Source organism: Sminthopsis crassicaudata, chromosome 2, assembly GCF_048593235.1.
Source record: "Sminthopsis crassicaudata isolate SCR6 chromosome 2, ASM4859323v1, whole genome shotgun sequence".
In the NCBI taxonomy this organism is placed as follows: Eukaryota; Metazoa; Chordata; class Mammalia; order Dasyuromorphia; family Dasyuridae; genus Sminthopsis; species Sminthopsis crassicaudata.
In genome coordinates this window covers 221,815,081-221,841,606 of record NC_133618.1, presented here as the reverse complement: position 1 = coordinate 221,841,606, position 26,526 = coordinate 221,815,081, and the positions used below count along the sequence as shown (strand labels likewise).

The 26,526-nt window shown below is 33.4% G+C and overlaps 1 protein-coding gene across 1 annotated transcript in view; it reads left to right on the top strand.

Moving 5' to 3' along the window:
* LCLAT1 (lysocardiolipin acyltransferase 1) overlaps positions 1-26,526 on the top strand; it is a 115,340-nt gene that overhangs the window by 67,865 nt on the left and 20,949 nt on the right. The window contains 3 exon segments of the mRNA XM_074288253.1: positions 8,782-8,906; positions 8,908-8,929; positions 10,535-10,651. Coding sequence (XP_074144354.1) covers positions 8,782-8,906; positions 8,908-8,929; positions 10,535-10,651 — 264 coding nt within the window.

Here is a 26,526-nt window from a genome sequence, read left to right as displayed (position 1 = left end):
AAGGAATCAAGACAGATCATTTTGTAAAAATTGCCCAAGGCTGGAATGATCTGGTACAGAGATAGTCCAGGAGTTGTCACTCTTCTCCCCTCATTATAATATTAATTTTCTCATTAATTGTTAACCAATCAGCATTGATTACCATCCTTTTGAACACTCTTCTTCCTAAGGACACAACAACTATGAGCCAGTCTCCCCGATTGTCTTTGGTTTAAGAGACACCAAATGACCATTCTTTTATTAAAATGCTGGTATTATTAATAAAATTATTAAAATACCCAGAAACTATATCTCTGTAACCTTTTAAAACATCACATTCTAGTGACTTTCTTCTGATAATTATTTCCTATTTATACTGCTTATTGCTTGTATGTTCATAGTTGTTTACAAGTTGTCTGCCCTGGTAGATAGGTCTTTGAGGGGCAAGGACTCTTTTGCCTTTCTTTGTATTCCCATGCTTTCACAAACAGAGTAGATGTTTGATAATTGTTAGTAGACTGATGATTGTATTGACTGATTGTATTTCTGTTGAGTATATTCAGGTCATATAGTTGAAAATAAGGTATGATAGAAGGATAGATCTTGAAGTGCCTTTGTGGTCAGTTAGCCCAGGCTCTTCATTTGACATATGTGTATGCTGAGTCTCAGAGTGGTCAAGCGACATGACCAAGATTTCACACATAGTAAATAACAGGCAGCATTTAAACCCAAGTTTTTTCTACCATACCACACTGCTTCTCAATTAAGATATCATCTAAATTTGTAACAGTAAGGCAATTAAAGCCCTGAAGGTTATTTTTTAAAATTGGGCAATATGACATTACAGAACAGAAATTGGTATTGATAGCAGCCTTTATCATATCCTGAACATTGACCATGGCTGTTATGAGACTCAAATGAAATAGTGAATGTAAAGCACTTTATAAATCTTAATTTATATATAAATTCCTATTGTTGTTGTTCATTATTGTTTATTATTATCGTTCTGTAGTCATCATTCCTCCAGTCTGGTGATGTCTTAATTCTCTTAAGTCTGTTGCTCTTCTGCTGAGCTCAAGCAAGCAATGTTTATATAGTGCAGCAGATGGGGATACTGGCAAATATTTAACAAATAGGCTGAGGGTAGTAGTGAAAATGTGGGGGAACCCACTTTTAGGTTTAATTGTATTATTAACACTTTTCTTAGTTTAGACAATTAAAAAACCCTAATAAATCAGCTCCTAACTTTCTAACTTCCTTTAATAATTAAAGTCAGTTTACAAGCCTGTTAGAGCTGATATTGACCTCCATGTTCTCTTCATGTAATGATTGTAAATACTCTGGAGATTTAATTTTGCCACTCATTTAACTTTTTGCAAATGTTGCAAAAATTATTGGATGAAGGGAATCAGATAACTATAAGTTAAATGAGCAGCCTTCTTCTCCCCCTTTCCCCAATTTTTTGTTGACAGGAACTTTTTTGCTGAGGCAATTGGGGTTAAATAAGTTGTCCAGGGTCACACTGCTAGGAAGTGTTAAGTGTGTCTGAGGTCAGATTTGAACTCAGGACCTACTGACTTCAGGGCTGGTGCTCTATCTACTGTGCCACCTAGATGCATGCCCCCTTTCCCCAATTTTTTAAAACGGAAATTGGTATTTTAACCAGAGAGGGAAGGTTATACCCTTTGTTAGGGTTTGAACTTTGTCAGAAGGACAGTATAGTATAATAAGAGAGTGCTTTAGACTTGGACTCACTCAACTAAATCAAACCTAGAGAATTTGGAGGAACCATGGTTTCATCTAGACAAGTACTTCTTGTTTTATGTTTGGGTTTTCCTTTGCAGCATGGCTAATGGGGAAATTTTTTTAGATGACTTTATATGTGTAATCAATATCAAATTGCTTGATTTCTCAAGGAGTTGATTTATCAACAAACATGATAAAGATATGTCAGATAAAGATGTACTATGAAGACATTTCAGGCAGAAGGAATAGCATATGTGGGTAGAAAAATGTGAGGTATATTCCAGAAACAGCAGTTTGATTAATGTGAAAGAAGAAGTAGGAGGAGATACAGCTGGAAAACTAAGGTCACAACTCCAAAATAGACACCTACAACCAAGTCATGGGGATGGCCTACCCTAGTTTCAGGGGCCCCATTATTTTTTTCCTTTCATTTTTCCATTCATTAAATTTCTCTGCCTGGCAATCCTGGCAAGAAAGTTATTTCAGTTGTGTCCGAATTAGGGACCATGTTTGGGATTTTTTTGGCAAAGTATCTTTTTCCTTCATTTTCTTCAGCTCATTTTACAGATGAAGAAATTGAGGCATATGAATCTAAATGACTTGCCCAGGGTTCCACAGGTAGGAAGTGTCTGAGGCTAGATTTGATCTCAGGAAGAAGAGTCTTCCTGACTTAAGATCTGGCACTCTTATCTACTACAACACCTTGCTATTTCCTTAGTTTAATATTAGTACTAATTAATACTAATATTCTACCTTACCAAAACTAAAGTATTCAGCCAAGAAATTCTGTGGCTGTAAGAGCTGTGTGTGGAACAGCAATGAACAGGCATGAAGGCAACAGCTCCTTAGATTTTTGTAGTGACCTATTATCATTATTGAATGATTGGAAAAGGCATTTACTAAGTTCTTACTTTGTGCCCATCACTGTGTCAAATACTAATGGAAAAAGAAGACAATTTCCCTTTCTAAGAGCTTATATTCTAATTAAGGGAGACAAAATATTTAGCAGGATTCAGCTTTGGACTTAATGGAAATATGCCCAGAGGTCTTAAGGCTACAGAGGCAAAGGAGATAGCAAGGTTCAACAGTAGTACTGAAGATATTTTCACCTGAAGATTCTCTTATCAGTCTGCCATCAATATTGAGAGAGGAGTAGACCTAAGAGTGCAGTGGGGATTCCGGGTTCTTTCCAGAACAAGGTGGGGGGGGGGCATCACTCTAGCCAGGAGGAGTGGAGAGGGAAGAGACATTGTCAGAAATAGAAGCACTGAGGCAGAGGGAAGCTTACTTGGAAGGAGTTTAGCCTGGGTCCCTCCAGTGGGTAGTTGGAATGGGGGGAAGAAGGTGGCCCACTCATCATTTAATAAAGGCATAGCTTCCAAGAATTGGTTATGTTCATTTCTGGGTGTTAGGGCATTGATAAGCTGGGCAATCAGGTTGCTTAAAGATCTTCAGTTTATGTCATACTAGTAACTGGGCATATTTAGCCTGGAAAACAGCAAGATTATGATAATTATCCTCAAGTATTTGAGGATGTGAGAAGGAAGGATTGGATTATGTATTCTCTTTTGCCTCTTTTTGTATCTCTAACACTTTGCCCAGTGCCTAGCACACAGTAGGCATTTAATAAGTAATTATAAACTGGCTGACTGACCTCAGAGAACAGAGCAACCAGGAAGCAGTGGGTAGAAACTACAAAGCTTTCAAATGCTTTTTAGTTGTCGGGGGAAAAAAAGTTTTTAATTAGAGTGAAATTATTTGTTTCAAGAAGTAGGAAGAGGTAGTTGTTTCCTTTTCTTTAGAACACTTCAAGCAAAAAATTAATGATATATTGTCAATATATTATATTAATGTTGGCGACTTTATTCATGAATGACATACCAGGCCAAGTTCTTTTGATTTCTTTTTGTTTTGATTTCTAATACTTGTGCTTGTGAGAAAATGATTAATACTTTATATTTATTCAAGTGCAGATATTTTTTCTGATCATATGTAAAGTATTAATAAATATAATCAGTAGAAAGGTAGTCTAGAGGTGACACAATTTTGAAGATACTTGGGGACAGATTGTTTCAATATATCTTAAGAGTAGAATATGAAAAAAGATATTTGACACAACTTTTACCAAAACAATAGCAAGAAGTTTTCTGCAGCTATGAAACCATATATGCCTGCTCTGTCATCTGTCTAGAATCTTCATTAAAATGATTATACATTCATTATCATATCATTAATGAAAATATGAGAGGGGAATTTCAGATTATATAGTGGATGTTATCTTTATAGTCAAATAGTTAAGGGAACATAAGATTCTACTTTTTTTTTTTTAATGTATTTGACTCAAGAGAAACAAAATGCAACATTAAAGGCTCTAGTTAAATATCTCCTTTGCATACACTAAAATAATATAAAATTCTGAAGCATGATACACTGGCATTAAATAAGGTTTACTTTTTGTAAAAATGGTACAGAAGGTACCTTTTATATAAAGTCCAAGCAAAAGAATGATTTCCAATTCATGATGAGTTTCTAAAGGCTTCTCTTTTTAGAAAGCATTGTAAAAATTACATTGAGCTTTGGAAAAATATAACTGCTTTCCCACTGAAACCCATATCAGTGCTCAGGAGATTTGTGTGATATTATCTATATTAGAAAAAGAAAGCAAGTTAATATTCTATATCATTTAGATCTAACTAGTTTTCATATATGTTATGTATGTGTGTATTTTAATGAACATCACAGGTGAATAATGAGTTGTAGTAAAAAAAGGAGATCAAGTTGGATCAGATTGAAAAAAAAATAGCTTCCTTTACACTGTTGTTCCCAATGCTTGGCATCCATTTCTTTCCTTGTCTTTGAACCTTAGAATCCCTTGTTTTCTTAAAAATTCAGCACAAAAGCCACCTTTTCTATGAAACTTTTCTTAATCTTGCCAACTACTGGTGCCTACTCTCAATACCCTGTATTTACTTTGTTTGTGCACACACACACACACACAAATATATATATATATATATATATATATACACACACATACATACGTTTCTGTTTTCTTCCTTCTCTTTCCCTCCCCTTTACCCTTCCCCTTTCCTTCCTTTCCCTTCCTTCCCTTTCCCTTCCTTCCTTACTATCTTTCTTGATTTAATTTGTAGTTCTTTCTGCCATAATGTATAGAATTTAAGCCCTTTCAGTTCATCTTTCTAGAAGTTCTGAGAGAATAAGTAATAAATAGTAACCTCTCACAAATAGTCTGGCAACCAGCTATATACATCATCAGGGTTTTAAGACTTGAGAGGCGATAGATATTTTAGTTTGTGAGGTAGCTTTCCATATGGCTCAATAAGAGCCTCTGGCTCCTAGTGGCAAATCACTTATAAATTACTTTATAGTGCTTTACTTCCTGGGATGGAATTGGGTACTATGCTTATCATTTTTACTAATGGAAAATTGTTAAGAAATGCGTAGCAGGAGACCAGAATTCCTAATTACACTAGGCTTATTTTATACAGTCATGACTCTTCTCCAACATTTGCTTGACACTGGTAGCAGGTATATGTTATTCTGTTTGCCAAAAGGTTGGAAAATAGAGGGAAAAACAGGTTGGGAAATAGGAAGGCCACTGCTTTAGAGGCCAGTGCTCTGAGATATATTGACAGATTCTCCTATTATGATCTGACTCTTCTTTTCAGCATTTATCTTTAATGTCAGTTCTCTAAACTCGTCTTGGAACAGCTCTAACACCTGCCTGATTTCACATATAAGGGTCCAGATTTGTTATTCACCATTAATGAAAATGAACTAATTCTAATGTAATAATTATACGTATTATAAGCTTCAGGGAGAATATTATGTTAAACAGCAGTTGGCCATGTGAACATTCAGAGCCATTCTAAAGCAGAGTTTTAGAGGGAATAGAGATAGGATAGAAAGCAGCCTTTACTTCAGGGAGGATTATTTTTTGGCAGAAGAAATAAAGCTCCCCAAAACTTTTTGTCTCTTTTGAATCCAAGTTTCTCTATATGTTTGGGGCTTCCTGTCTTCCTCTTTTACTCTGGCCCCAGATTTTATATACAAATAAAATGTCCCCATTTTTATGTGAAAAAAATGTCTTTATTTTACATAATTTTATTATTTTACATCGTTACATTATTATGTATTACATATTATATATATAATTATATATACTATGTTATGTATTATTATATAATAATATAATTATTACAAAATACATTATTTTACATCATTTTACTAATGATGTTTGTGAAAAGTAATGTGAATTAAAGTCTAGCCAATTCACTATTTGCTTCAGACTTTCCTTGATTCTATTGAAACAATTGTGATAATGATTTTAAGGCATTTTTTCCATTAAGCTCAACATATGTATACACAGACATACACAGATATAACAGAAGTATTAAATAAAAATAATCGAGGATTAAACAAATAAATCAAAAAATAAAAAGAATAAAATGTTTCCTTATATGTTTTTTAAAACAAGTTTGCAGACTGAATTGTAAACAATTGAAATGGCAGTCAAATCTGGAAGGAAACTTGAGTATAACTAAAAAAATGACTTAAAGATGACATCATAAATAATTCAGGAATATTACAAACATTACATGTAATCTTAAAATGAGTACTTAGCTGAATAGGTCTTACCTATATAATTGATGCTTTTCAGATTTCATAATAGGAATTCAGATTTTATGATAGGAATACTATTCAGAGTGATTTAAGAAAGACATTATCTTAAAGAGTATCTTGTGGAGAATATAGAAATTAGAACTATTGATTGAACAGATATGTATACAAGTATGGATAAAAAAGTTGGTGAGGTACTGATGGAAGGACTCCTTTTCCCTCGATCTTCACAAAATTCTTTCTTTTTTTTTATTAAAGCTTTTTATTTACAGAACATGTGCATGAGTAATTTTTCAACATTGACTCTTACAAAACCTTTTACTCCAAATTTTCCCCTTCCCCTGTCCCCTCCATAAAATTATTTCTTGTCAGTAAGTCAAGATATGAAAAAAAGAGGCAGCTAGGTGGTGTAGTGGATAGAGCACCAGCCTTGAATTCAGGAGGACCCGAGTTCAAATCTGGTCTCAGACACTTAGCACTTCCTAGCTGTATGACCCTGGGCAAGTCACTTACTCCCAGCCTATTAAAAAAAAAAAAAAAAAAAAAAAAGATGGGGGGGAAAAATTTTAAAAAAAAATGTGTGTGTGTATATACACACACACACACACACACACACACACACACATATATGCTTAACTTAAATGCTGAGATACAAAGAAAGGTTAAAAACTATCTTTGTCCTGAAGGGAGCTCATAGAACATTTTATTTATACACACACACACACACACACACACACACACACATTCCATACATATATATTCTTATACACATATCCACACATGCATTTGAGAGAGAGGCTTTCTTCAAAATTAGTTAAAATCCACCTTCTGCAAAGAAGCCTTTCTGAAACTATAACACACATATGTGTTATGTAATTGTTTTGTGTTATAATTGTGTGTAGGTGTGTATGTATGTGTTATAATTTCAAAAAGGCATCTTGCAGAAGATGGAATTTTAACTAAAATTTGAAGGAAGCCTCTTCCCCTTCTCTTTCTCCTCTCCTCCCTCCTCTTCCCATCCTCCCCACTCCTCCATTCCAAAACTACAGAAGGGCCAGGTTATAAAGGATTTTAAGAGCCAAATAGAGACTTTTCTATTTGATTCTAGAAGTAATATGTAGAAAACCTTTTGTTAGGATAAAAAGTCACATTATTATGGTGTTTTTTCTAAAAATCTTATGCATCACACTGACTACTTTTTCTCATGTTAATATGTTCCTCACTATACCAATAGGGGCAGGGATTTGGCACTGCATCTGATCAGCCCTTTTTATACAGGCATACCTGGAGTTTTTGAGCCTGACTAAATAAGCACATAATTTTTTCTCAAGAGAGGGAGAGAGATATTTGATGAATACTTGTCATCTAGTGGACTTCCTAGGAAATTTCTAGCTTAGGACATGCAAATCTATCAAAAACAGTTTCTGTAAATTGAGGATTTAATTTTCAATACTAACTATAAACACATACACACACACACACACACACACGTAGATATTCTTATAATTATAAGCTCTCCTGGGTTTAGTTCAGCCTGTTTTGATGAGAGTGTGATGATAATTTGTCCTTCCATATCAGGCAGAGAAAACTCCTACTGCCAGCCCACCACCCTACTGTACATGGAAAAAATGGTCTTAAAAAGAACAGAGACCTAGTCCTACATGTCCTTAATTTCATCCCATTACTACTTGTTAATAATTACCTTCCTAAGCAAGTTTTTAAGCAAGTTCCTCGGAAAGTTGGAGGCAATTTAATTTAGTTTACATTTCAAAGTCTTAAGATTTTCAGCATCCCTGAAGATACAACCCCTTTTAAGAGACTACTCATGTTTTGAATCAAGGATATATCATGATCCCTTAACAACCTCATCTAATTGTCCTCTCAATCTAGTCAGTTGTAAGTAGGAAAAGAATGAACTAGTTATGTTCCCCTATCCTACTATAAAAATCCTACTATGACTAAAGATAGCGAATCTGGGAGGTATGTTTCTAACTTCATCTGCCTATTTAGACACTTCTTTCAGCTAATTCCCTAAATTTCACTCATTTTCCTATCCATCAGTTATTAAAAAAAATACTTTCTCATCTAACTGGGGTTTTTGTGTATTTAGTATTTATATATGTATTCTGTGTAACATGAATTCTTGAAGCAAAATGTGGGATTGTATCTCCTGATGTATTTAAGAATAGGATAAATATGGTGTAGGAGAATATAACTTGTGGGAGGTAGGAAGGATTGGGGGTTGGAGGAAAATAGGAAGAGTTTCCTTTGTAAGGAGTCTGATAGGTCCCAATTCAATGGAAGTTAGTTGCATAATGATGATTGAAAGATAAAAGAAAAATTTGCCAAAGCATGCTCAAATTCATTGAGAAGACAAATACTGGCTTACTTTAAAAATTGTCAAATTTATTCTAGGTTGGGCAATGCAGGCTGCTGCCTATATCTTCATTCATAGAAGGTGGAAGGATGATAAGAGTCACTTTGAAAATATGTTAAATTATTTTTGTGATATTCAGGAACCACTTCAACTCCTCATATTCCCCAGAAGGGACTGATCTCACAGGTAAGTTGTCTTATGTTAGAATAATTTGATCCAACCAATTTTTAAAAGTGCTTAATTTGATACTCTTAGGTACAAAGGTGAAACTGAATGGAGCTACAATCTAAGCAGAAAAAAACAAATATATATTTTATATATTTTGCCACAATTACAAATTTGAATAGCTTAACTGAATAAGAGAAGTCAAATAGACTAAGATGATAAGAGAGGAGGGAAACTCTCTCAGGAAGACTTCATGAAAGATCTTGTGCATGAGAAGGATTTTGAATGAATATAGATTTCAACAGATGTCTGGAAGGAAAGAAAGGAGAATAGATGGCTAAGAGAGCCATTCCATATGTAGAAGAAAAGGGGATTCTGATTTCCACATGGAAGAAGCTGAAGCTTGTAAATGACAAGTGATTTGGCCCAAATTACTGCTTGTTAGTGATTAAGACAGAACTCCCGTCTACCAATTTTTCAAGGTTTCTTCTACGATAGCCTACACTCTTAGAAATATTTATTTTATCAGTTCATTCATAATACTAAATGTTAGGATAAATGAACCCATGTTCAAGTCGAGGTAGCAGGCTGTAATTGGAAGTTTCTCTTTTGGATTTGCTTTTTAATCATAGCATTTTTGACTCATTTTTCAATTTTAAAATTTAAAATTTTAAATTTTAAAATGCCTTTTATAATGACTTGCTTACAAGAATATTTAATTTTATCCTGCAAAATCTAAATTACCTTAATTTCCTTGGAAGTGGGTCTTAGTATTCTTAAACTTAACAAAGCTATCATGTTTAAAGTATAGCAAAATTTTTGTTTTGTTTTCTTGATTCTCTACATTCTGTAGTACAGGATAGAAAAACTGAAAACCATAGGTTTTGTCAATGTAACTTATACTTTGTGAATTCTCAGATCATTATATGAAGCCCACTAATTGTGACCTTCCTTCTCTCTCTTAATTATCCTTTGAATAAAGGATTTTAGTTCTTTAGAGTTTAATATATGTATATATATTCTTAATAGTATTGAGCTAGACCTATTTGACAATTTGCATATCCTACATTAATACTGTGTTCAGCCAAAGAAGGGTTTGGTTTAAATATTAACATAGTTTTTACCTGGAAAAAATTGATATGTAGATATGTATTCTGCATAATAGACTATAAATTAGCAAAAAATGTTAATGATATATTTTAAAAACAATATATCTCTGCTTAAGCTGATTTTAAGGTTTCAGATTAAATTAATCAACAATTTGACATTTAATGAGTAGATTCTTTATAGCATTATTTGTAAATGATAGTTGGTTCTGAACATATTTTATACATTTTTCATGTTCACTATATGCAGTATATTGTATTTTTACAAATTCATTTTAAGATGAATTTAAAGTTTCAGGAAACTAAAGCTTACTAATTTTTCTGTTTATTACAGAATACTTAATAACTAAAAATATGACTCAATATTTGAATTATGTTTTAGAATGAAAAAAATTAGAAGCATATTTTAGAATGAGTATGATTACATGTTACAAAGTAGTTTTCCAAGCAGATTGTACCTTTTCTTTCCTCCTTTTTTTTCAATATTATATGTTTACTAATCATTTATAATTTTATCTAGAAAACAGCAAGGCTAAAAGCAATGAGTTTGCTGAAAAGAATGGACTTGAGAAATATGAATATGTCTTACATCCAAGAACTACAGGCTTTACTTTTGTAGTGGAGTGCCTAAGAGAAGGTAAAAATAATTTTCGGGGGGGAAGGGTGTAACACATCTTTATATTCTTTTTTTTTTTTTTTTCTTTTTTCTTTTTTTTTTTGTAACTTTTTATTGACAGAACATATGCCTGGGTAATTTTTTACAACATTATAGCTTGTACTCACTTCTGTTCCAAGTTTTCCCTTCCCTCCCTCCACCTCCTCTCCTAGATGGCAAGCAGTCTTATACATATTAAATATGCTATAGTATATTCTAGATGCAATGTATATGTGCAGAATCAAACAGTTCTCTTGTTAGCACAGGGAAAATTGGATTTAGAAGGTAAAAATAACCTGGAAAGAAAAGCAAAAGTGAAAACAGTTTACACTCATTTCCCAGTGTTCCTTTTCCTGGGTATGGCTGATTCTGTCCATCATTGATCAATTGGAACTGAATTAGATGTTCTCTTTGTCAAAGATATCCACTTCCATCAGAATACATCCTCATACAATATCATTGTTGAAGTGTCCTGGTTCTGCTCATTTTACTCAGTAATTCATGTAAGTCTCTCCAAGCCTCTCTGTATTCATCTTGTTGGTCATTTCTTACAAAACAATAATATTCCATAACCTTCATATACCACAATTTACCCAACCGTTCTCCAATTGATGGGCATTAATTCATTTTCCAGTTTCTAGCCCCTAAAAAGAGGGCTGCCACAAACATTTTGGCACATACAGGTCCCTTTCCTTTCCTTAATATTTCTTTGGGATATAAGCCCAGTAGTAGCACTGCTGGATCAAAGGGTATGCTCAGTTTGATAACTTTTTGGGCATAATTCCAGATTGCTCTCCAACTCCACCAACAATGCATCAGTCTCCCAGTTTTCCCACTTCTCCTCCAACATTTATCATTATTTGTTCCTGTCATCTTAGCCAATCTGACAGGTGTGTAGTGGTATCTCAGAGTTGTCTTAATTTTTTTTTATTAATTATATAATTTTAACATTTTTTACAACATTATCCCTTATACTCCCTTCTGTTCCGAATTTTTCCCCTACTTCCCTCCACCCCTTCCCCTAGATGGCAGGCATTCCCATACATATTAAATATATTATAGTATAGCCTAGATACAATATATATGTGCAGAACCAAATTTTGTTGTTATTGTTGTTGCAAAGGAAGAATTGGATTTGGAAGGTAAAAATAACCTAGGGAGAAAAACAAAAAAATGCTCAGAGTTTACGTTCATTTCCCAGTGTTTCTTCTCTGGATGTAGCTGATTCTTTCCATCATTGATCAATTGGAATTGGATTAGCTCTTCTCTATGTTGAAGATATCCACTTCCATCAGAATACATCCTCATACAGTATCATTGTTTTTTTTTTTTTCCCTGTATATTGTTTATTTTTTAAAATTAATTTTATAATTATAACTTTTTTTTGACAGTACATATGCATAGATAATTTTTTTTTTACAACATCCTTTGTACTCCCTTCTGTTCCGAATTTTTCCCCTCCTTCCCTCCACCCCCTCCCCTAGATGGCAAGCATTCCCATACATATTAAATATCTTATAGTATATGCTTGGTACAATATATATGTGCAGAACCGAATTTTGTTGTTGTTGTTGCAAAGGAAGAATTGTATTCAAAAGGTAAAAATAATCTGGGAAGAAAAACAAGCAAAACAAAAAAAAAAATGCTCACAGTTTATACTCATTTCCCAGTGTTCCTTTTCTGGGTGTAGTTGATTCTGTCCATCATTGATCAGTTGGAATTGGATTAGCTTTTCTCTATGTTGAAGATACCACTTCCATCAGAATACATCCTCATACAGTATCATTGTTGAAGTGTATAGTGATCTTCTGGTTCTGCTCATTTCACTCAGCATCAGTTGATGTCTCTTCAAGCCTCTTTGTATTCATCCTGTTGGTCATTTCTTACAGAACAATAATATTCCATAAGAGTTGTCTTTGCATTTCTCTGATCAATAGTGATTTGGAATACTCTCTCATATGAGTGGAAATAGTTTCAATTTCATCATCTGAAAATTGTTCATATCCTTTGATAAAAATAATCGTTTTCAAAATATATTTGGTATTTTTGAAATATATACCACTAACTCTTAGAATGAAGTTGAATACATTGTATAAGCTAAATTACTTATACTTAATAAGTTCTGAAGTCTTTCTCTAAGCATGTTTGAAAAATAAAAAGGATGTTCTTAATAAATCGCTCATTTTCATTAAGTGCTATCAGAATAAGTATTTGATCAAAACCTTGAGATGTTGGTAGATTTTGAAGAGCATGAGGAAAGAATGAAAGGCATTTCGACCAGCAGAACACAAACACACATATTGTGGTAAGAAAATTCAAAATGTGTTTGAGAGAAGTAATTAGATCAGTTTATCTGGAGTTGAAAGTTTCCATAAGAAAAGTAGTAGTTGTTAAAACTAGAAAGATTAGACTGTGAAGGGCTTTGAATACCCAAGTAAGAAGGTTCCATAGCAAGGCTTATATGGACACCCATATCATCTCTCCAGGGCACTGTTGAAAAAGCCATTTCACTACATATAGGTATTGTCTTTATTTTATTCACTAAGTGCCTTTCTTTCATGCTTCCCTTTAGCTATCAAAACCCACAAACATCTGCCCATATCCAGTGTTCCATTCTTCAGACATTACCATCTATAATATCAAAAGCTAAAGACAGCGCAAAGGAGAAGAATAAGAAGGGATGAATAACTCAACTTGATTAGGATGAGAATCTAGGGAAAGGCAGCAAAGGTAGTAGAGTGATATGTTCCGTCACCTCTGTGCATGTTGACTTAGTACATACAGGTATTTAAGGAGTTTGCAGTTGTCAGGTAGGAAATATCTCAATTGATCGTGTCTCTCAGATGGTGAGACTGAAAGACCAGTTCCGTAAATGGTGGTTGGGAACATTGCTAAATGAGGTCACTAATGCTGGAATATACCCTGTTCATCACAATCCTGGAGATAGGCTGGTGCCAAGGTTCATTTTCAAGGGGTGGAGATGGCTCAGCATGCTTTATAGTGATGAAGACCCCTGATTCCTGACACTTTGTGCCAGTTCACTTCACTGTTCCTCTCATTATAATATAAGTGAGTTATCTGTCACTAATCCTGAGGTTAGGAGAAACATTTCCTTTCTTCTTTTGATGGCCATAAATAGAATATAGGTGCTTCAAAGTAGTGTTCAAACTAGAAAAAAATTATAGCAAGAAAGGCTATGTATAGAAGCTGGAATTTCAGGTAGGCCTTGAGTAGGGTAAAATTTGGCTAGTTAGAAGTAACAGAGGCCATAGGCTGACGTAATAGCATGAGCAGAAGTTAGCATGAGTATGGCATGTGTAGTGAACAATGGAGAAAGATGCCTGATTGATGAGGTAGTTATGAGGAATAAGTTTCTGGAAGCAGAGTGAAAGCAGATGTGAGCAAGACATTTCAAGAAGCTGGCATGTCTTAAATGTATTCATTTCTAGATCTATTATTCTAATTATATCTATTCATTTATCAGTTAAGAAATATTTAACTGTCAATTTAGGAATATTGTAATATTATATTACATTTAAAATAAAATTTATGAATTTACATCAGATTTTATCTGCAGTTCTAGGTACCATGGTACAGCTTCTTAAATAGTGGTTTGTGACCACATTTCAGGTCTTGCAATTGAATGTGGCTATTGTGAATTTATGATTTAGTATCAGTAAATGTTTTGTTTGTATACTTGTTTTATATACCCATACCTAGAAGTATATAAAATTTTTTGATGAAAGGAGTTGTGAGTAGAAAAAGTTTATAAAACCCTAGTTTAAAAAAAGACATTAATATGCTAGTGTGTCCAGAGGAGGGTAGCCAGAAAGGTGAAGGATAATTTAATGGCTTCTGCCATATGAGGGATGCACTGAAGACTCAATAGAAGAATATAATACCTGTCTTCCAAGTATTTGAAGAACTGTCATGTAGAGGAGAGATTAAATTATGTAGCTTTATTTGGTTCTAAAAGTTAGAGCCAGGAGTGAGTTTTTCAGCAAACATATACTAAGTGCTTGTAATTTATCAGGTTCTATATATATAAAGCATTGGTTAGAAGCTGCTAGAAGTAAGTTTAGATACAGTATTGTCAGAAAAAAAGACTTTGCAACTTGTAAAGAATTATCCAAAAAGTGAAATTGACTGCCTGTTATGATGGATATATTCTTTTTGTAGGTTTTCAAGTAGAAGTTTCATTATCACTTATCAGGTATATTATAGGGATTTCTTTTATATATGGATTGGACTAGAAGGTTACATAAGTCCCAACTTTCATATTCTGTGATCTGTAACTCTAAGATCCTAACTGGGCTTGGTGGCATTCGTAGGCTGACATCAGAGGAAATTGCATGTGGAGGAGTTCTGTATTTGGCTTCTTCTTTTTGAACTGTAGTAAGAAAAGTTGTCTTGTTGACTGCCCCTCAGAAAGTTGCTAAAGGTTACTTAACAAAAAAAAAAAGGTAGTAAGCCATTCTCAAATATGTATCTTTGCTGACAGCAGTGTTGTAAAATGGTGTCTCCTTATTTAAATTATTGCGTAGTGCACAGTGTCCCCCCAATTGAATAATTTGATCTGTTTCTTGTTTATAATAACTATCAGGTTTAACAGTGACAAAGAATTCTCAGCAAGAACTAATGAATGCTATGACACATATTACATTCCTCTTACTCAGTGAATCATACCTAAAATAGCACATTATTTACTCTTCCTAGCAGGTAGCTTTTAGGGACTTGTTGGGGGAGGGTATGAATCTCATCCAAAATCCAATATTTGTGTCTTGAATACTTTGATTTGGTATTTGTGACTAAAAACTATTAATAAAATAGAATCTATTCTGTTTCTCTGAACATTTTATACTTTGTGAATAGAGCATGCATTGCTCTTTTTTCTGTCTTTGCTTTTCTTTCTCCTTTCCCCTTCACTGACACTTTATCCCATTCATTTTATCTCCTACATATAAAAAGGGGTAAAATGGAGGTAACTTTTCAGGAGCTGGTTTTAAACATAGGAAAAAGTAGGATCAAATCTTTTTTTTTTTTTTTTTTTTCTAACATATATGGCTATTAGGACCGTGAGCAAATAATTTAATCTTCAGTGCTCTAGACAGCTTTTAAGATTGTAACTTGCAAAAGAGGTGCTGAGGAACATTAGGAAAAGGAGCTTCCTTAGCCTGAAGTTCTCTATGTGAAGGAAATCAGAAGTCTATTCCCTATCCCAATACCCATAGGAGAGTGGACCCTAAAGTGGATTTGTCCTAATAATAATATTATTCATTATAATCAAACCCCAGTATAGATTTGCCAAACTCCATTATTATTTTATTAAATACCTATTTTGAAACATAAAAGTTAATTACCTGTATAATCATATGTGAAATTGTTCCTATAGAACTAACTTGCCCTTTAATATCCCTTGACTTAATATGGCTTCATGGTTCCAAATTGATGGCTTTAAACATTAAAGTATTTCATTATGTAGCAAAATATTAGAGCTCTACATCTCAAATAGAGATAAATATAAAAATTGATATACTGAGGTATAAAAACTCTATAATTCTGTTTAAGGCAAATAATTATAACGCTATATTAGTAAGTGGAAATTTTTTAAACACCTTACTTTACAATGTGTGAATTTTCTCCCATTTATTATTTCTTTGAAATATTACATTATTTATTTCATTTAAAATATTCTGAAAATAAATTCTGGGTAATAATATTTTGATCAGTTAACTTTCTTCCTGACAACAGTTTAAAGGTAAAATATGTGAAATATATAGTTTTTAAAAATAAAAATATGTGAAAGAAAGGCTTTTGAAAACAGTTAATTACCTTCATTCGTTTGTTCTCATCAGGCAATTAATTGTGTGCTCTGTGCAAGTGGATTTTCCATGTTAACTTAGCTATTTTAAGTGAAAATCGTTGTGAAATGCGATGGATATTTGGCTTAAAACAGACTGGAAATGGGGAATATCAAAATTTCCTATAAGGGAAAATGATAATCTCTCTTTGCCACTTGAGGTACATGAGTTGGGATAGAGGTCCACAGTATATAGCTGTAGCATCAGACAGAAAGAAGGGGACCTACCCACAAGGCACACGACTTTCCTGATTCAACTCATATTCATGTGCCATAAATCAAAGAATTGATCATAAGGTACAGCTGCTGATATCTTTTGTCACTCTTGGATTCACATATGTAAGAAGAGAACTGGTTATGGCTTGGGGGCAAGCCACTCTGTCAATGAGTGGTACTTAATTAATATGGTGGAGTGAGCCAGGGAGAAAAGGGATACACACAGGGCCTTGTAACGGGAGACTGGAAGAAGGGTAGAAAACATATGGGTTTTTGTTGGATTTCTTCTTGAGTCAAACAAGAACAGACAGAGAACAGAGGCACCAGCATGTTGGACAGAAAAAATGAGGGCAAATAAAATGTGTGAGGGAGGCTATGTTAAGAAAATGTGTATGTCCTATCAATGTTGCTATTTCTTAAATAATGATGGAGCTAGGTGATTTAATGAATAGAATGTTGGTCTTGCCTTCAGGAAAATCTGAAGGCAAATGTGGCCTCAGACACTTATTACCTGTATGATGCTGAGATGTCACTTAACCACTATTTGCCTCAATGAAGGAAATGGTGAACACTCCATTATCCTGGTCAAGAAAACCCCATGAAGGGGGCAGCTAGATGGCGCAGTGGATAGAGCACCAGCCCTGAATTCAGGAGGACCCGAGTTCAAATGTGGTCTCAGACAGTTAACACTTCCTAGCTGTGTGACCCTGGGCAAGTCACTTAACCCCAGCCTCAGGGGAAAAAAAAAAGAAAACCCCATGAACATTATAATCCAGAAGGTCACTAAGAGTCACTGGAAGATTAAGTAAGGCCAGATACAACTGAACAACAGCAACAGTGAAAGCGGATAAATCTGTGTTGTCATAAATATGGGGCATTCTTAGTAAAATTCTCTTATTATTGTACATCCATCAACAGTTACAATTTATGATCTCATTAAGTTGCTTAAGACACTGAAATTAGATGATTTCTTTGTCACACAACTGCTAAGTGTTTAGATATATGTTTACCCTGATGCTTTTTTTTTCCAGTTTGCCAATTGAACAATATCAAGTACCTATTATATTCTGCAAGATATGATACTAGATTCCATCAGAAATCCAAAGACCAAAAAAAAAAAACCAACAAAACAAAACACTTCTGTTACGAAGGATTGTCTGTTCTGTTTTGCTTTATAGTTTTCAGGAGTACCCAAGGTATAGTCCAAACTGATAGATAAATGAAAACAATTTAAATAATGTACAGTAAACAACCTCAATCATCTCTCATCTCATGGGCCTACTAAATAGTCATTTCAGTCAGTTAAAATAGTTATTTGCTACTAAAGTAGCTAATAGCAATTATTAATTTTATTATAAATCCTTTGAGATGGTCTATAAACATATGAGTCAGTTGTTTGCCACTGCTGATTTCTTTGATAAATATATTTGTTTATTTGAACAAGTGTGATTAATATTTACCTTTTTTTTTTTTTTTTGTCCAGAAAACACTACAAATACTACTAAATCATATGGAAACCACTTTTATATTTGGAGTGGTAGTGTTTATTAGAATTTTACATATAGGAAGACTGATCCACTGAGGGCATTAAAAATCAGAAATACTTCTGGGGATGCCTTTCTCTTCTCCCTCTTTCTCCATTTTCATGCAACTTGCTTTTTGAAAAGCATTTTGAAGCTGCCATTGACTTAGAAGGCAATTGTAGCTAAACAAGAATTATAGAATTATGTTCTAATCTAATCTAATTGAATTAAAATTTTGCCATTTTCAAATACATGATTTTATGGAGTATTTCATATGGAAAAGAGATTAAATTTATTATCAATACAATTCTATTTTTACTTGTGCCTGAGATTCTTAAATCTCATGAGGTCAAGTACAACAGTCTTATTTTTATGTGGATCACTTACCTTCAGAAAGAGAAAAACTTCTCTGCCATATATTAGATCCCAGATAACAGCTTTTAGTGCTTTCCTACCATTATAGAAGGGTCTAGATTGCATAGAATATAAAGACCAATGAGGACCAGGCAGAAAACAACTGAAAATGTATTTAATAACATCATTTTTGTATACAAAATACCTTCTTTCCTTCTCTCATGCTCCTTCTCTCTCCCCTTTCCCTTATCTTTTCCCCCTCTCCTCCCCTTTTCTTTCCCATCTCTCCTTCCTTCCCTCTCTTTCTATATATTCAATGTTTTATTAATTGTTGAGCTGCATAATTATAATTAATATTTTATATTTCTTTTAAGTACTGATGGAACTTTTGATATAACTGACATTTATAAAATGTACATTTATTTTAGAAAATTCAAATTTATGGAAGAAGCTATGTTTGTAAATAAAAAATATGGATTTGTAGTTGAGTGGTGCATACCTTTTATCTGATACTATAAAAAATACTGTTACATAATTTTTTTTTCTTAAAAGATCAACAGAAAGATTATGAACATCATGAGTTGATATAGCCCCAAATCAGTTGATTGCCCAAAATCCCTACATTTAACTTTCATTTCTCATGTGTATTTGAAATGTATGTAACATTGTACTTTGGCTTCCTGTTCATATGAAAATCAAAATTTCAACATAATATATTTACTTGAACTTATTTTAACCCTCTGTTTTTCACTTATTGAGTATTTAAATTTAGAAATTCATCTTAACAGGAATTTTGCCTTTTGAATATATGCAATGTATAATTTAAATAAAGTTTGATCAAAAGGATTTTTTTCCTACCAGTAGCTCATTTGTCTTCTCATCTTATATAGACTGTTTATTTTATGCTTTTAAAAAATTTTACTATTGAAATTTTACCTCATAAGTTCAACTATAATTTAGTTTAAAAAGTCCTTGTTTTCTCTCTTAAAACACACAAACAACAGATTTATGTTCTAAGTACTATAAATAATGTGATGAATAATACTGACCACTATAAAAAGCATCTTACAGTGTTGTGTTCGTTTTTTTTTTTTTTCTTACTCAAATACTGATAGAAAATAAAGTTTAAGAGACAGTATAACTTTAAGAAAATATTGAATTAATAATATTGAAAAATTTCTGGATGATATCTTTAAAAGGAAAACTTCATTTTTCCATTTTCTCTATACTTGAAAAGACCAGTGGAGACCATATCTACTCTTTCACTTAATTTAGGAATTGGTATTTACAAATTGTTGTAGCAAAAGCTAATTAACCAGCAGTCAATAAAATGATTAACTTCTTGAAATTTAACCAGGTTTATCTTTGGACAACAGATAATCCATCTATTACTTGGTCAGTACTTAAAGATTTTCAAGATTGGTAGAAAGATAGGATTTTCCAGAGCTTATGTTCTGCTTACAAACCCTCTACCCAGTATCATTTCTATCCCACTGAATTTTCTCTTGGCTTAGTAACTAATTAAGGTATAGTCCATCTCAGTCATCATTGCAAGAAGCCCTCAAACTAAATTTTTTCCAAGTATTCTCTGTTGGAATATAAAATTACATACTAGAACAATTATATGTGTGTGAGCTTATTATAATACAGATATAGCATTTAGAATGTGAATATAGAAAATGCATTCAGAGTATATTTCCAGTTCTGTAAGAGATTTTGTGTACATATCCTTCTTACATTGGAGATAGGGACTGGAGGGAGAGACTGGAGTGCTTCTACTGGGTAAGCATTCCAAAGAGATCATAAAAGAAAAAGACCCACATGTGCAAAAATGTTTGTGGCAACCCTTTTTGTAATGCAAGGAACTGGAAACTGAGTACATGCCTATCAATTGGGAAATAGTTGAGTAAGTTATGGTATATGAATATTATAGAATGTTATATTCTGATTTCAGAAAGGCCTAGAAAGACTTGCATGAACTGATGCTGAGGGAATTGAGCAGAACCAAGAGATCATTATACACAGTAGCAACAAGATTATGTGATGACCAACTGTGATGGGCTTGCTTCTCTTCACAATGAGGTGTGAATCGAGGCAATTCCAATAGACTTGAGATGGAAAATTCCAGAAAGATGGAGGCTGAATGTGGATATTTTCAACTTTTTGTTATTGTTTTCTTGTTTGTTTTTTTTCCTTTCTTGTGTTTTTTCCCCTTTTGATTTGACTTTTTTTCTTTTTCTTTCTTTTTTCTTTTCTTTTCTTTTCTTTTCTTTTTTTTTTTTTGCATACAGCATGACAAATACAGAATATGTTTAACTTATATCAGATTGTTTGCTATCTTGGGAAGGGAGCTGGGGGAGAAGAGGGAGAAAAATTTGGAACATAAGATTTTGCAAAGGTGAATGTTGAAAATTATCTTTGTATGTATTTGAAAAACTAAAATACTATTTAAAATTTTTTAAGTTAAGATAAAAAAATAACCAAAAAAAAATTTCGAGTTCCAAATTCTCTTCCTTCCTCCCATCTCTCCCCTCCTCCCCTGAGAAGGCAAGCAATTTGATATCGATTGTACACCTTATTAGCCATGTTGCAAAAAAATACACTTTCTCCCCTCCTCTCCAAAAAAAAAAGAAAAGGAAGGAAAGAAAGTTTTTAAACATCTGCTTCAATCCACATTCAGAATAGTTCTCTTTCTAGAAATGGGTAGCATTTTTCATCATGAGTCCTTTAGAATTATTTTTGAATCATTGTCTTGATGTCTTTCACAGTTGATCATTCTTCTTGCTCATTTATTTCAGTTAGGTTCAGTTTTTCATAATTCCATTTGGGGGTCAAAGAAAACTTTGCCATTTCTTGGGAAAAATGTTTTGAAATGAGGCCTTTTTCAGAGGAACTTGTTTTTGTTTTTTGTTTTTTTTCTGGGTTCCTGATTTCCTTCTAATTTTGGATGTATGCATTTTGTAGTTTTAAATGATTTCACATTTCATATAAGCGAGAATAACTACTTCATTTCCCATAATCTTTTCTATCTTTTACATGGTCATAAAGTGTTCCCTTATCCATAGATCTAACAGTTACATTTTCCCATGTTCCTTTAAATTACTTATAATATCATTTATGTCTAAATTATCCATTTTGATTTTATATTGATATATGGTCATCATCTCTGCCAAACTACTTTCCAGTTTTCCCAGCAATTTTGTCAGATGTTGAATGTTTTGATTGATTTTTAAAATTATCTTGTTTTTAATTTTTTAATTTTCTCTTAATGAATGTTAATGTTATTAACATTAATTTTTTTTAAAACAAGTAATATTAAGTTAACACAATGGTAATAAAATTGCCTTCCTTCAGTTCTCCTCCTTGTATTTCAAAATAAATTCATATATCATAAGCTTTGCTGTATCTAGCATTTTTATTTAGGTACCAAGAGAGTGAGATCATGTCATCTTGACTAGGTAAGGAATAGTCAAAACATATTTTCTTGGAATCATAAGAATGGTCTTTAAATTCAAGAAACTTGTTTTTGGTTTTTTTGTTTGTTTTTTTTCTGAGGCTGGGGTTAAGTGACTTGCCCAGGGTCACACAGCTAGGAAATGTTAAGTATCTGAGACCACATTTGAACTCGGTTCCTCCTGAATTCAAGGCTGGTGCTCTATCCACTTTGCCACCTAGCTGCCCCTAAATTCAAGAAACTTAAAGGTCTTTAAACTGAAAAGAACTGCCCAGTAACAAGAGATCTCACAAACCTAGTTACATGGAGAATAACAGGTACAACACGGATTTTAGTGGATCACAAATTTAATCTGGGTAAATTAATTCACTTCAACAAACATTTATTGGACAGCTAATGTGGAGTAGGGGGAGAATATAAAGGTCTAGATTCCTCAGAAAGCATTTTGGAATAATAAGGAAGGAGTTGGGCTCAGCTGGGCTACACTGGCTTGTTTCTGCATAGCTAGAAGCTCCATTTACTCCCTTGGAGAATTGGGTAGAGGGATGGATAGGCTGGGGACTGGAGATATGTTCCTTATGGGAAAAATTCACTTAATATTTGTCGTTTTCACCATTCATCATGCCTTCTGGAACCAATTAATAATGTGTACCAAGATATCACTGTATTTCTGGGCAATATGTCAATATTAAAATGCCCTATAAATACAGTGTAGTTATTGATATGGCAAAACAAAGTAGGATCTTCGTTTTTTTGGTTGGTTGGTTTTTGTTTTTGTTTTTGGTTTTTTTTTTTTTTTTTTTGACATTTGTACTTTTGGCTGGAAGATTTAAAAAAAAAAAGCAAGATTTTCATTCCTGCTTCTTTGCAAACCCCATATTTCCAATGGGGGGAATGTTTTTTTTTCATTTTCTAAAAATGGTCATGTGGGGCAAGACTGCAAAAGTAATGTGAATAGTTTAGCACAAAAGTAGTATAAAATACTTGTATTTTTATGTCCTGATGGTCTCTGATAACACTGTCAGCAAAACAGCCCACTATACATACCTTTAAATCCTCTGCAACAATAATCTATTTTTCTCTAAATCTTTCGCATAGGTTATATTCAACAAAGACTATACCTAGCTTCTCTCCTTCTGTTGAAAGGTACCACAATTCTTCCAGTATTCCAGGTTCTCAATTTAGAGGTCATTCTTCATTTTTCATCCCCTCTTATCTGGTCTCCATATCCACTCAGTTGCCAAATCTTGTCAATTCCATCTCTTATATTATTTCTTTATATTCACACTCTAACCATCTTAGTTTATCTTAGTTGGAGCCATTCATTATCAGTCACCTCCCCCTTCAACTATTACAACATTCTCCTAATTAGTCTTTTTGCATTCTCTTTTCCAAGTAATCTTCAACAAATTAATTTGCCACAAGAACAGGTGACTTCAATAATTTCCTTGATTAAGAAGCTTTTGTAACTCCTCCTTACTCTTAGGGAAGAATACAGAGATTTCTCTTTGCTTTTTAAAGCCCTTCATAATGACACTCCAAGCTATCTTCCCAGATTGACTACACATTACTCCCATTTACACTCTCTCCATGCTAGGCAAATTGACCTATTTCCTATTTTATTGTTGTATTAGGTCAAGTGTACCTGAGAGGACCACCTTCCATTCTCTTTTACAAACTGTCTTTTGGCTTCCAGAACTTTCTTTTAGCTTTTTGGAATCTTCTCTCTTATCAACCCCATCTATTGGCTTTCCTGGCTTTTAAGTTCCAACTGAAATCCTATCTTCCACAGGAAATCCCATTTCCTCTAAATTATAGTGCTTTATTTTAATCTTTCTCAAGGTCATTTATTATCACAGTAAAAATGTCTTCTGCCATTTAATCTCATTCTTATCTATTTCCTTCTCATATTTTTGCATTTTTTACACTTTCACCCAGGTTTTTTCATCAACTTGTTTTTCTCTAAGTTGTGTTTTACTGTTTTATGACACTATAGTGTTCACAATTACCCTTCTCCATTAAAAATTTTAAGACTAGTTTGTATTCTAAATTAGTGCTGCTCTTGGCACCCTATCTTTTAAGACTTTGTTGACTAAGGCATTTTCTAGACTCATTCTCTTCATTGTGACATTTGATTTACACTAGTTAAAAATTCTTAAAAATGGGTCTAGTATGTAACAGTCTGTTTTTTTGTGGCCCTTCTTGTTGCTTCAGGGTAGGGAGCAACAGGCATCCCCCATGGTGAGGGCCTCCCCTTGGGGCCTTTTCTCTTCCTGGAGTTGTTGATGCCGCCGTGGTCCCTAGATAGAGTGCAAAGAAAGCCACAATCCCAATGGGGAAGCAGCTGGTCTAGGCTGGAGAGGCAGGGAGAGGGGGCATCGAGGTGACCTTGGGTGAGCCCCCTCAGGCAGCTCCTTGCCCCCCCCCCCCATGGCCATATTGGCCCCTACCTTCCCCTGGAAGGCAATTCAGCATAATCAGCTTATAATTGATAATCATCTTAATTGCATACCATATCTTCTCATTTCTGTTTTTATAATTTGGCAGATTTTGATTTTTTTTTTTCCCCCTCTAACTAGGCCATGGTCTGACTACACCCAGATTTTTCAAATATAAATTTCCCATTAAGTGATCGGTCATTTCCTGTTCATTAGCATATAGTCATTTTCTTTTTTGGGGTGATGTTATTTAGTGTTCATTATGTATAATACCTCTAGAATATCTTCTTGAAAAAAGGATTCACAATATGTAGTTGTGAGAATTCTGTATAATCTATCAGTCATTGACTTTTTTTTTATTCTTCCTCTTGAGCCATATTCTGATTTTTAAAAATCCCCTTCTGTTCCCATCTTCACATTGAACCAGTGAGTTCACAATAGCACAATATGTTAGTTTAATTTGCAAGAACTTAAATTCTTTGTAGTTCTCTATAATATGTCACTCATGAACTTCAACTGTCTTCATGATGATCTTTCTATAGATACTTATTAGAGGCATAGCAATACATGAAGATTAGGGGGGAAAAAAGAATAGTGCTAAAGATAAACTTTGTATTCCTGCAATTATGATCTGCACACAAAATAGTGTGCCTACAAAGAATATAGTATTGTCAAATGAGACATTCAGGCAAAGTACTTAAATTTTTTGTTTTTTAATTTAGGAGTAAGACCCCAGATCACTTCGCTAGTGAAATTAAGGAAGGATTCATGGATAAGTAGTCTCCAATCTTAGCTTGGCCTTGAACAGAGAATTTCAATAGAAAGCAGCAGTGTATGATTGACATGGCGTCTGCATGAATCCTTACATGTCTTGCATGAAGTCTTGCTGTCTTGCATGAAGTCAGGAAAGAAACAACATTAGCTTTAGGAACAAGTAAGATGTGCACTAGCTACAGTAGATTGTTTGTCTTAGTGAGTACCATGATCAATAAGTATTTTTAAATGCTTACAGAATAGTCCCTATCCTCAGGAGTTTAAATCCTAATGGAAGAGACAACATAAGAGAAAGTGGACACATTCTGTAGAAGTCAAGAAGGAGGAGGATCAAGAGGAGGCTGTTAGATTTGTCAATTAAACGTTCTTTGGTAACTGAAGAAAAAAAGTTCAATTGCATAATGAGGTTGTAAGCTGCATTGGAAAGAGTTTAAAGAGTTTTAAAAGAGGAAGAGAAGGAAAAGATTAATTTAAAGAGATCAACTGAATAGGGAAGAGAGACATAAGAATAATAGCTAAGCATGGTAGGATCTAGGGAGAGTTTTACTTTGTATTTTAAGAAGATGAAGGGTGAGTTTTGCTGGGTTTGTGGGGGGGCATAATTGGAGTGTGTATTCCCATTATAACTGTTTTTTGTAGAGTTTTTTGCATAAATGAGTTGTCTTGTCAAAAGCTTTTTTCTGTATCTTTTGAGATAATTGGGTTTGGATGTTTTTATTTTTAATATTATTAAAATAATGTTTGACTATTCTTATATCCATGCCATAAATCCAACTTAATCATAATGAATGTTTTGTTGTTTTTTAAATTGTTGAAGTCTTCTCCTTTCTCCTGCTCTGGATTGTTTTTTTATTTTATCATAATTATATTGCTCTTTAGTTCTCTTTCTTAATCCCTTATTATTTTAGGTATTAGGACTATATTGTCACAAAAAGATTATAGAGGAGTATTTTCTTAATTTTTGAGAATAGTTTATATAATATAGGTATTAATTGTTCTTTAAAAGTTTGGTAGAATTCACTTGAAAATCCATATGAATCAGAAGTATCTCCTCATTTGCCCTCCTCACCTCTCAACTTTTGGTAGTTTTCTTTATAGCTTAATTCTTTTCCCTTTTGGAAATTGGGTTAACATTGCAATTTGGTATTCTCAGTTTATTGTTTTATATTTTTGGAAGTATTTCTCTTTATTTTCTCAGTTTTATTGGCACATGACTGTGCTTGGTGGGTTCTTATCAT